We start from the raw sequence: 10,068 nt of genomic DNA, 5'->3' as shown, positions 1-10,068 counted from the left end.
GGCTCAGGCCATCCACTCACCTCAGCCTCCCAAAGGCGTGGGATTAAAGGCTGAGCCATCGAGCCCAGCTGCTGACTTTTTTTTAAACCGATGCACCTCTGGGCCACTCCCGTCTCTCCAAGTCACTACCAGCAACTGGTACCCAAAGGCAAGTGTTACGTTAGCCTGAACCAAACGATTTGTAAGGAATTGGCTGCAACACATTCATAAGCAGCAACAGCTAAAGTACTTGAAAATCAGCATCCACTTGAAATAGTCTGTTCCTTTCCCGCCCTTCATTAGCTGAGCAATCAAGAGTTGGCAGCATTCATCAATCTAGAAGCTCTTGTTGCCTATTGACCTGCAAAGGTAAGAACCCAGGGTAACGATGGCAACTTTTATGTTAGCCATCAGTCACTTTAATGAGGTCAAGAACACATCCTATCACCTTGCCAAAAGATACAGGAACCAGGAATGGCTCGTGTATCAGTTCAATGTGAGTGTGTTCAGTGTCAGGTACCATCTTGGTGCTGGGGGCGTAAAACCCAGACTCCCGTCTCCAGGGGGGTTACAGTTTAGTGGCGCTGTGGTGACAGCAGTGTGTCAATCTCCCTGAACTCAGTCCCCTCATAAAAACAGAGCTGCTAGAAGTGTTGTTGCCAAAGGTGAGGGAAGAGGGGAATAAGGAGTTGTTGATTATAAATAGAGAGTTTCAGTCAGGCGTGATGGCTGAAACCTGTAATTGTGGTACTTTGGGAGACCCAGGAGGGAGGATTGCCTGAGCCCAGGAGTTTGAGACCAGCCTAAGCAACGTAGCAAGACCTTGTCTCTACAAAAAAAAAAATCAAAAAGTTAGCCAGGCGTGGTGGCATGCACCTGTAGTCCCAGCTATTTGGGAGGCTGAGGCAGGAGGATTGCCTGAGCCCAGGAGTTTGAGGCTGCAGTGAGCTGTGATCATGCCACCGCACTCCAGCCTGGAAAATAGAATGAGGCCCCGACTCAAAAAAAGTGTGAGGGGGGGAAGAGGGAGATCCAGTTTTGCAAGATGAAAAGAGTTCTGGAGTTTGGTTACACAACAATGTGAATGTACTTAACACTAGACCTGTGTACTTAGTTAAGATGGTAAATTTTTTGTATGTGTATTTACCATGGTTTTTAAACTTAAGAAACAGGCCGGGTTGGGTGGCTCAGCCTGTAATCCTAGCACTTTGGGAGGCCGAGGTGAGTGGATTGCCTGAGCCCGCAGGTTCGAGACCATCCTGGGCAACTTGGTGAGATCTCGTCTCTACAATAAATTTTTTTTTTAAATTACCCGGGTGTGGTGGCACGCACCTGTAGTTCCAGCTACTTGGGAGACTGAGGCGGAAGGAATGCCGGAGCCCAGCAGGTCACACTGCGGTGGCCGTGAGCATGCCATAGCACTTCATCCTGGGCGACAGAGTGAGATTCCAACTAAAAAAAAACTCAAAAATTAAGAAACAAAATCATAAATCCTCTAGGATCAAAACCCAAACCCCATGGACATTTACCACAAAGGTGATCAGCTAGCCCCACACATGCCAGAGTGCGAGTGGCTCGAACAAATCACCTGTGCCACAAGGCCTGCGGGATGGCAACAGCCATGCAGAGGAAGCAGGGGGGTAATGAGGTGGTGACATATCTGATAATAGGAGAGTCCCAACACAGCAGGTACTCATGGGAAAGACCGTTTGTGGGTGAGTGCAGGGGACCCAGGAAGTGCTGAGGAGCAGTCTGGACCTGTGAACTCTCAAAACCCCCCGGCTAGGGCTCCCTTCCAGGACAGGGACCCTCACCAAATAAAAAAACGCTAGGAGTGGAATCAAAATTCAGCAGGACAGAGATACCAGACATGAGGGAAAGAAAAGGCCAGATTAAAGCGGGGGAGGGAAACAAACCAGAAAACCACAGAAAGCAAGTCACCCTATATTTGACGCTAAATGAGAACAACACAGCATGGATCTCTGAGGAGTTGCAAAAAGAATCTTGGACAATGGCCCCTTGAAAAGCTACACATAGCTAATTTTACATAAGAGTAAGTGCAGGAGAAGATTAAGGTCAAATCCCATACTGGAAAGGAATTCCATATAAGGAAAAAAAGGAGAGAGAAAGAGAAACACCTCCCTACCATGAAAGAATATCCAAAAGAGATGCCCACAGACAGATGAGCTATAACCTATTATTTGAATAAAATGAGCTAAAAGACATCTTAAAAAAATATACAAGTAGAAAGTAACAACTTAAACCAGAATGAGAAAAACTCAGCCTAGTGCAGTTGTTCATGCCTGTAGTCCCAGCACTTTGGGAGGCTGAAGTGGGAGGAGTGCTTGGGCCCAGGAGTTCAAAACTAGCCTGGGCAACATATCGAAAACTCCTACAAAAGGTTTTTTTAAAAAGTAGCCGGGCGTGGTGGCACACACCTGTAGACCCAGCTACTTAGGAGGCTGAGGCAGAAGGATTGCTTGAGCCTAGGAGTTGGAGGCTATAGTGAGCCATGATCATGCCACTGCACTCCAGCACTGGTGACAGAATGAGACCCCAACTCAAAAAAAAAAAAAAAAAAGAGGTGAAAAGCTCAGAAATTATCTCAGAAATGAAGACAAAACCAAAAGAAACACAATGGCAAATAAGCACAACAGATAACCCCTTCAAAGAAATGAAAAGCCAAAAGAGGAAAACTATTAAATTAAAAAGAAAAGAAGAAAGTTACTATTGAAGATATACAAAGCAGATCCAACATACGGATAATAAGAGTCACTGAAGAAGGAAACTAAAGCAAGAAAGCAAACTAACACTAAAAACCATAATTCCAGAAAACGCTACTGAAATACAAGAAAAATTTAGAACTATAATTGAAAAGAGCAGACAGCATCCCTATGAATATTACCCTAAAATGACAGACTTCAACTGATATTTTAGTAAAATTACTGGACTTTAAAGAAAAAGAAAAAAGATCCTTTAGACTTCAAAATAAAAAGAGAAAGTGACTTTTAAAGGGGAAAAATTAAATTCTCATCAGCCCTTTTGACAGCAGCTCTTTGTGCCAGAGAAAAAAGATTAGCTATTGAATAACGGGGGTAGTTTACATTTTCCTTGCAAGCCATTTTGTGAGTGGTGGAAACAAGAATTGCTACATATGTCCAGAAGAAGCAGCTATCTCTTCCAATCAGGGGAGCTTCATAGAGGAGGTAGCATGTTTATATCTTAAAGAAGTCTTGGAAAAATGTTAAACTGCTAGCATATTTCAGAATAACCCAATGCACAAATGTGTGACTTATCCTCAAAATGTTCAAATCATATCGAATTCATTGCATACCATCCTATGTCCATATTTTTCTTCATTATTTTTAGAAAAAGCACATCATTTCTGGCTAAAGGGATTTTTTTGTAATACTAGAGTTTGAGTGATTTATTCTGTGAATCCAGCATATGTTGCTATTAAATTAAGTAGATTGTCTACAATTTGCTGATTTTATTAGAGTAGAAATGATAAGGAATATACTTAAGTTTTCTGTGTATCAGTAAAAACCTTGATAATCCAGCCTCTGGGTTGGTTGATAATTGAGACAAAAGTGATTCTATATCATTGAACAAAAATCTGAACAAAATTAACTGTCAATAAAGCACTCTCCATCTTTACCTTTTGGTTAATTAATTTTAGATATTTTAACAATACATAAAATAGGTGGTAGGGTACATTTGTGTCTCAATGTGTAGGATAAAATAAATGCTTTTAAAAATTCACATTTCATGCAATGCTTATCATACAAAGTAGGCCAAAGTTTAGGGTCAGTTTGTTCTGCTTCACACCACATGCAATACAAATTCAAGATGAATTAAGACAACAACTGGGGGGGAGGGGATTTTTAAATTAAAAACTAATTCAAGATAGATTAAAGAATTAATTGGAAAAAAATAAAATTAGTAAGAGAGAGCTTTTCCAATAACCCAGAAACCATAAGTGGAAAGATTAGCAGACTTAGCTACATTAAAATTTTAAGCTCATTACTCATTCCTCTGTTCATTGGGTGATGGTTTGAGTTTTTTTGTTTGTTTGTTTTTTGTTTTGTTTTTTTTAGTTCAGTTCTCACTCTGTCACCCAGGCTAGAGTGCAGTGTCACAATTCCAGTTCACCGTGGCCTTGACTTCCTGGACCCGAGTGATCCTTCTGCCTTAGCCTCCCAAGTAGCTGGGCCTACAAGCATATGCCACCTTGCCCAGCTAATTTTTTTTTTTATAGAGACAACATCTCACTATGTTTCCTAGGCTGGGGGGCAACAACTCCGGGGCTTAAACAATCCTCCCTCCTCGGCTTCCCAAAGTGCTGGGATTATACTGTCCAGCCAGTAATGGTTTTTATTGAGAACATACTATGTGCCAGGCACTGTTCCCAATACATTCACTAAACAGACAGCATCGCTGCCTTAGTGGAGTCTACATGCTATATGTCAACCAAAGCCATCAACAAAAGGAAAAAGCAATGATAGCCTGGAGAGATTACCTCTGCAAGATATATGATACACACATCGCAGTTTGTCATATAAGTTGATCAATAACATAATAGAAAATAGAGCCAAAGTAATAAATAGAGAATTAAAGGAAGAGAAACTGCAACAGCCATGTGACGTGTGGCCCAACCTCGCAAGGAGTCCCAAAAATATAACTAGAACAACAGCCTACAGTGTTTCCCCCTTTGACGTGGCCTAATTTTTTAAAATTCCTAACTTAGTGTGTAAGTGCACCCTCATGCACTGCAACCAAGACCAGGAATTCCTACCAGGCTTGTTGGAAGTAATTTAGGAGTGTCTATTAAAATGAAATGTTCTCACACCCTTTGACCCAGCAGTCTCGTTTCTGGGAGCCCATCCCAGAGAAACAAGTACTCATACATATGGACATATGTTCAAGAATATTTATTGTATCATAGTTTGTCTATAGAAAACTTTGAAACATCCTGGATGTTATGGAACATTTTACAGCTATTGAAAAGAATGAATCTGACTGATATCTTTTGACCTAATAAGATTAATGATGTATTGATTGTTCACTGTAAAAAGGTAGTTTAGGCCAAGAGTAGTGACTCGTTACTGTAGTCCCAGCTACTCAGGAGGCTGAAGCAGGAGGATCACTTGGACCCAGAAGTTAGAAACCAGCATGGGCAATTGTTACAATGTTACCTTTGTTCAGTTGCTACAATGAGCATGTACTTTTGTATTATTTTAAAATACCAACAGAAAAAAAAATTTTTTTTTTTTGAGTTAGAGTCTCACTCTGTCGCCCAGGCTGGAGTGTAATGGCACACTCACAGCCAGCCACCACAGCCTCGACCTGCGGGGCTCAGGTGATCCTTCTGCCTCAGCCTTCCAAGTAGCTGGAACTACAGGCGTGCACCACCATGCCCAGCTAATTTTTTGATCTACTGTAGAGATGAGGTCTCGCTGCCCAGGCGGGTCTCGAACCCGCGGGCTCAGGCAATCCACTCACCTCAGCCTCCCAAAGGCGCAGGATTACAGGCTGAGCCACCGAGCCCGGCTTCGGCTAATTTTTTGATCTACTGTAGAGACAAGGTCTCGCCAAGTTGCCCAGGCTGGTCTCGAATCTATGGGCTCAGGCAGTCCTCTCACCTCCACCTCCCAAAGTGCTGGGATGACACGTGTGGGCCACCACACCTGGCTGGCAAAGTTTTTCTTATTGTGACTGATATCTCTTGGGCTGAAGCTTATGCCTATATCCTCCACTTCAGGTATAGAGACAAAGTCAGAAGGGGCCTTCTAGATCACAGCTTCAACCTTCCCATTGTAGAGATGAAAAACTGAGGATTGAGTAGAATGTGGTAGGTGGAAACTGGTACCAAAACCAGCTTACCGATAGCCAGGCATGGTGGCTCATGCCTATAATCCCAGCACTTTGGGAGGTCGAGGCGAGAGGATTGCCTGAGCCCACGGGTTCGAGACCAGCCTGGGCAACTTGACGAGACCTCATCTCTATGATAAATCAAAAAATTAGCCGGGCATGGTGGCGGGTGCCTGTAGTTCCAGCTGCTTGGAAGACTGATGCGGAAGGATCACCTGAGCCCAGCAGGTTGAGACTGTGGTGGCCATGAGTGTGCCAATGCACTCCAGCCAGGGCAACAGAGTGAGACACCGACTCAACCAAACCAAACAAAACCCACTTACCCTAGGGGCCAGTGGTTGCATTTTCTGTTGCTCATGCAGTACCTTTCTCAGACACATCCCAGCATGCCCCCACCAGTTCTACATGCAATGCTTTCACCCTCCCATCCAAATTCTGTTGGATGCAAACTACTTACATGAAATCCCACGTGTAAGCTAATTTATCAGTGTCAAAGCACAAGGAAGGCAAAGTGATTTGAATACAGCCACAAAGTCAGAGCATTTGAGAGTCAGGATAAAACCCTGAATAGCCCAGAACCTCCACCTTTCCTTCTCTGGATTCAGGCTCCAGGCTGGGGCTCTGTTTTAAAATCAAGGCCCCACGGGATTAGGAGCTAAGAGGATTTTTTTTTTTCATACGTATTCAAAACTGAAGCCTGCCACTACTGGGAAGCTCAAGTTCATTGCTCAGCTTCTGCTTGTGTTTGGACTAAGTGAAAAATCCCTGGGTGGTAGATGAAGGTTCCAACACCAAATGGTTTCTGTACAAGGTCCAAGCATTCCTCCTGGCCTGATAGGAGGGTCACGCCACACACCAAGAAGGATGTGACTAATGCAAAATATGACCTCAGAGACTGCATGTCCAGACAACTTCTGATAAACGTTTAAACAGAGGTCAGGAATGTTTTCCTTTCTGAGAGAAAATATGTGGTCTGTGGTGTGAGCAGGAGGGACCGAAGGGGACAGATCTAAACATTAGCTTCCTCCCTCTATAATTCTGAAGCATTTTAGCAGCAGTCATGTATTTAATAGCCTAGCAGGCTTTCGTTCTTAGACTCCATAGCTGGGTATAGACCCAAAGAGAGGAGGCATCGGTTCTGTGTACATCGGGCAATTCCAAAGTGATTACCAGGCATGTTTAGGATGAACACTGGGGTCACTGGGAGCAGTGTCCCTGGACCCCACCCTGAGGCCAGGAATGTTCCAGAAGGTGTCACTCAAGGCCCACTTTAAGTATCCAGGTTGGGACCCTCACTTCCGTGTGCTGACAAAAGCGGGAAACCCTAGAGGAAATGGGTGTTGACTTCCAGGAGAGGAAAGGTGAGAAGGACCAGATGGCATCCCTCGGCATCCTCAACCCACCCAAAGGACTGTGGAACGTTGGCCAAGGACAGGGCGGAGAGACTGAAGAGTGAGAGTTGATACAGACATCCCCCGGGCAGGGGAAAGAAAAGCAACAGATAGTGTTTGTGACCCAAAACACTTTCACGGCTAATCCAACAAATGTCTTTTAGCCTCTTCCTTCCCATTGGCTCTTTGTCTTGTCTCCTGACCTTTCCAGGTTGCGTGTGTGTTGGGAGAAGCGGGTGTAAGACTGGCATTGTCTTTGGTCAATACTAAATAAAAAGTAAGAAAAATAAATGTCACGGTCAGCGGGCTCCCTCTAAATGGGAAGATGAGCATTCAGTATTGGAAGGAAAGGTTCTGATATCAACTTTAGTAAAGCCCTTGATGTCTCTACGATCAATATTCTGCTATTAACCCTGTAGCCCGGAGCTCTCAGGGCCGATGTCAGTTTCCCTCCTTTGAGTCTTACGCAGGTGGAGAAATGTATTCCCGTACTCAGTTTTAGATGTTTCTGGCTTTTCTGAGATAAAGCACATTATTTTGAAAACCTAGTCTCCAGAAAGCATGTTCATTTGTTGGTTGCTCATTCGTTCTTGCGGTCATTCCTTCATTTGAGTGTCTGCCTAGCCCTGTGATAGGCCTTGTAGGGAGGAATGGTGGTCAAGATGGAGGTTCTGGAGTCAAACCTCGCCTTGAATCCTGGCACTTCTATTGATGGTGACTCTGGGCAAGTTATTGAACTTCTCAAGGCCTCCAAGTCTTCATCTGTTCACTGGGTAACTGGAGTCTTGTGAGGGTTAACCTGAGATGATATATGGAAGGATCTGCACTGTGCCTGGCACACAGGAAGCTCAGAAATGGTCATAGAGGCAATGTTTTGTCTCCTGACATTCCCAGGATGTGTGTATGTCGGAGGGAAGGAGGTGTGAGTGAGACTGGCGTTCTCTTTGGTCAGTTCTAAACAAAAAGTAAGAAAAAGAAATGTCACTCAGCAAGCTTCCTCTCATTGGGATGACGAGGGTTCAGCAGTGGAAGAAAAGATTCTGATACCAATGATCAGATAACTGGGATAAAGTACATTATTTTGAAAACCTAGTCTACAGAAAACATATTCACTTTTTTGTTCATTCATTCTTGAGGTCATTTATTCATTCAAGTGCAATGGCGGGGGTAGTGGTCATTTTTCTTACTAAGAATTACAAGTTTTTTCTTTTGAGTCGGAGACTCACTCTGTCACCCAGGCTGGAGTGCAGCGGCACGATCACAGCTCACCGCAGCCTCAAACTCCCAGGCTCAAACAATCCTCTCGCCTCAGCCTCCCAAGTACCTGGGACTATAAGGCACAGGCCCCCACACCCGACTAATTTTTTTTTTATTTTTTGTAGACACAAGATCTCGCTATGTTGCCTACACTGACCTTGAACTCCTGGGCTCAAGCGATCCTCCCACCTTGGCCTCCCCAAATGCTGGGATTATAGACAGGAGCCACCGCACCTGGCCCAATTACAATTATGAATGAGACAGATAGCATGAGAGTGATAGGAAAAGCACCATTAGATGTCAGCAGAGGAGACTGTTGGACAGAAAAGACCCAGGGAGATTTCATCTAGAACTCGACTCGCTTATTTCCCCTCCCTTGAGCTCTACTTTAGTTTTTAATGACATCTTAGTGGAGAAATTAGGAAATTCCCTTCCCTTTGTATTACATTCTTGGAGATGGATGCTTGGGTGCTTGGTGCAGAATTCGACTGAAGGCTGCATCCCAGCATCTGCATTGGTCTTGGAGCCCAGGGTATCATTCTGTCAATCACTTGACTTTTGTAAGCACGCCTCCACAAAGGAGGGCTGTGTTAATATGTAACTCAGAGATAAGCAAGACTCTGCTCCCTTTTATTCCCACGGCTATTCACCTGGAAAATGGAAACGGTTCAATTTGCATCTCATCCCGCAGTGTAGAAAGGGGGCAAATAAAGGGTTTTTACGAAGGACCACGCGACGTGAGTTTGTGAGTTTCAGCAATGAGTCACCTGCAATTTGCCTTCTAAAAAAATCATAATAATAATGAGGGAAGTCACAAGACAATGTAAACCTTGCTTGAAGAAATGGTGGTAATTAACCAGAAGACAGCAAAGAGAAATGCTCTGCATTGAGCTAAGCAGATAGAATACATGATCCTTCCTTGCAAAACAGCAAGGTTTTTTCTCACCTGAAAGGAAGGTGTTAATCGTTGGTGCTGGAGAAGGACAGGGCAGGAAGAAACAAGCACAGCAGGAGGCCTTGAGCGGAGCCAGGAGGGTTGGGGACCCTGTGGACAGGAGCCCACTAGGCTCCCGGGGCAGCGCCCAGGTCGGCAGGGGAAGGTGTGTACCTGGCCTGCTCCAGCCCAGCAGCCTTGGAACTTTCCATTGTTAGAAAGATCTGGTTACCAGCCAGGGGCATGTCTGAAATGCCTTTGGAGAGTTGTAGGCTCAGAATTAGCTGGCCTAGAGGACCTGGGCTACATTGAAAGCAAAGATCAAAGGGACATGGTAGAGCCGGTTTTTCTTTTTTCTTTTTTCTTTTTTTTTTTGAGTCAGAGTCTCACTGGGTTGCCCAGGCTGGAGTGCAGTGGCACAATCACAGCTACCGTAGCCTCGACCTCCTTGGGTTCAGGTGATCTTTCCACCTCAGGTTCCAAGTACCTGGAACAACAGATGCGTGCCACCCCGCCCAGCTAATTTTTTGATTTATTGTAGAGATGAGGTCTGGCCAAGTTGCCCAGGCTGGTCTCGAACCCCTGGGCTCAGGCAGTCCTCCTGCCTCAGCCTCCCAAAGTGTTAGGATGACAGGC

The 10,068-nt window shown here is 44.5% G+C and overlaps 1 protein-coding gene across 1 annotated transcript in view; it reads left to right on the top strand.

Annotated features, from left to right (window-relative positions):
• The first annotated feature begins 367 nt into the window (after positions 1–367).
• Positions 368–10,068, top strand: part of IGFBP7 (insulin like growth factor binding protein 7) — a 70,536-nt gene continuing 60,835 nt past the window's right edge. Inside the window, exon 1 of the mRNA XM_021706750.1 lies at positions 368–475. Coding sequence (XP_021562425.1) covers positions 368–475 — 108 coding nt within the window. The remainder of the gene's footprint in view (positions 476–10,068) is intronic.

The sequence above is a fragment of the Carlito syrichta genome, unplaced genomic scaffold (assembly GCF_000164805.1).
Source record: "Carlito syrichta isolate Samal-C Ts95f unplaced genomic scaffold, Tarsius_syrichta-2.0.1 Scaffold315967, whole genome shotgun sequence".
In the NCBI taxonomy this organism is placed as follows: domain Eukaryota; kingdom Metazoa; phylum Chordata; class Mammalia; order Primates; family Tarsiidae; genus Carlito; species Carlito syrichta.
This window is presented reverse-complemented; position numbering and strand designations above follow the sequence as displayed.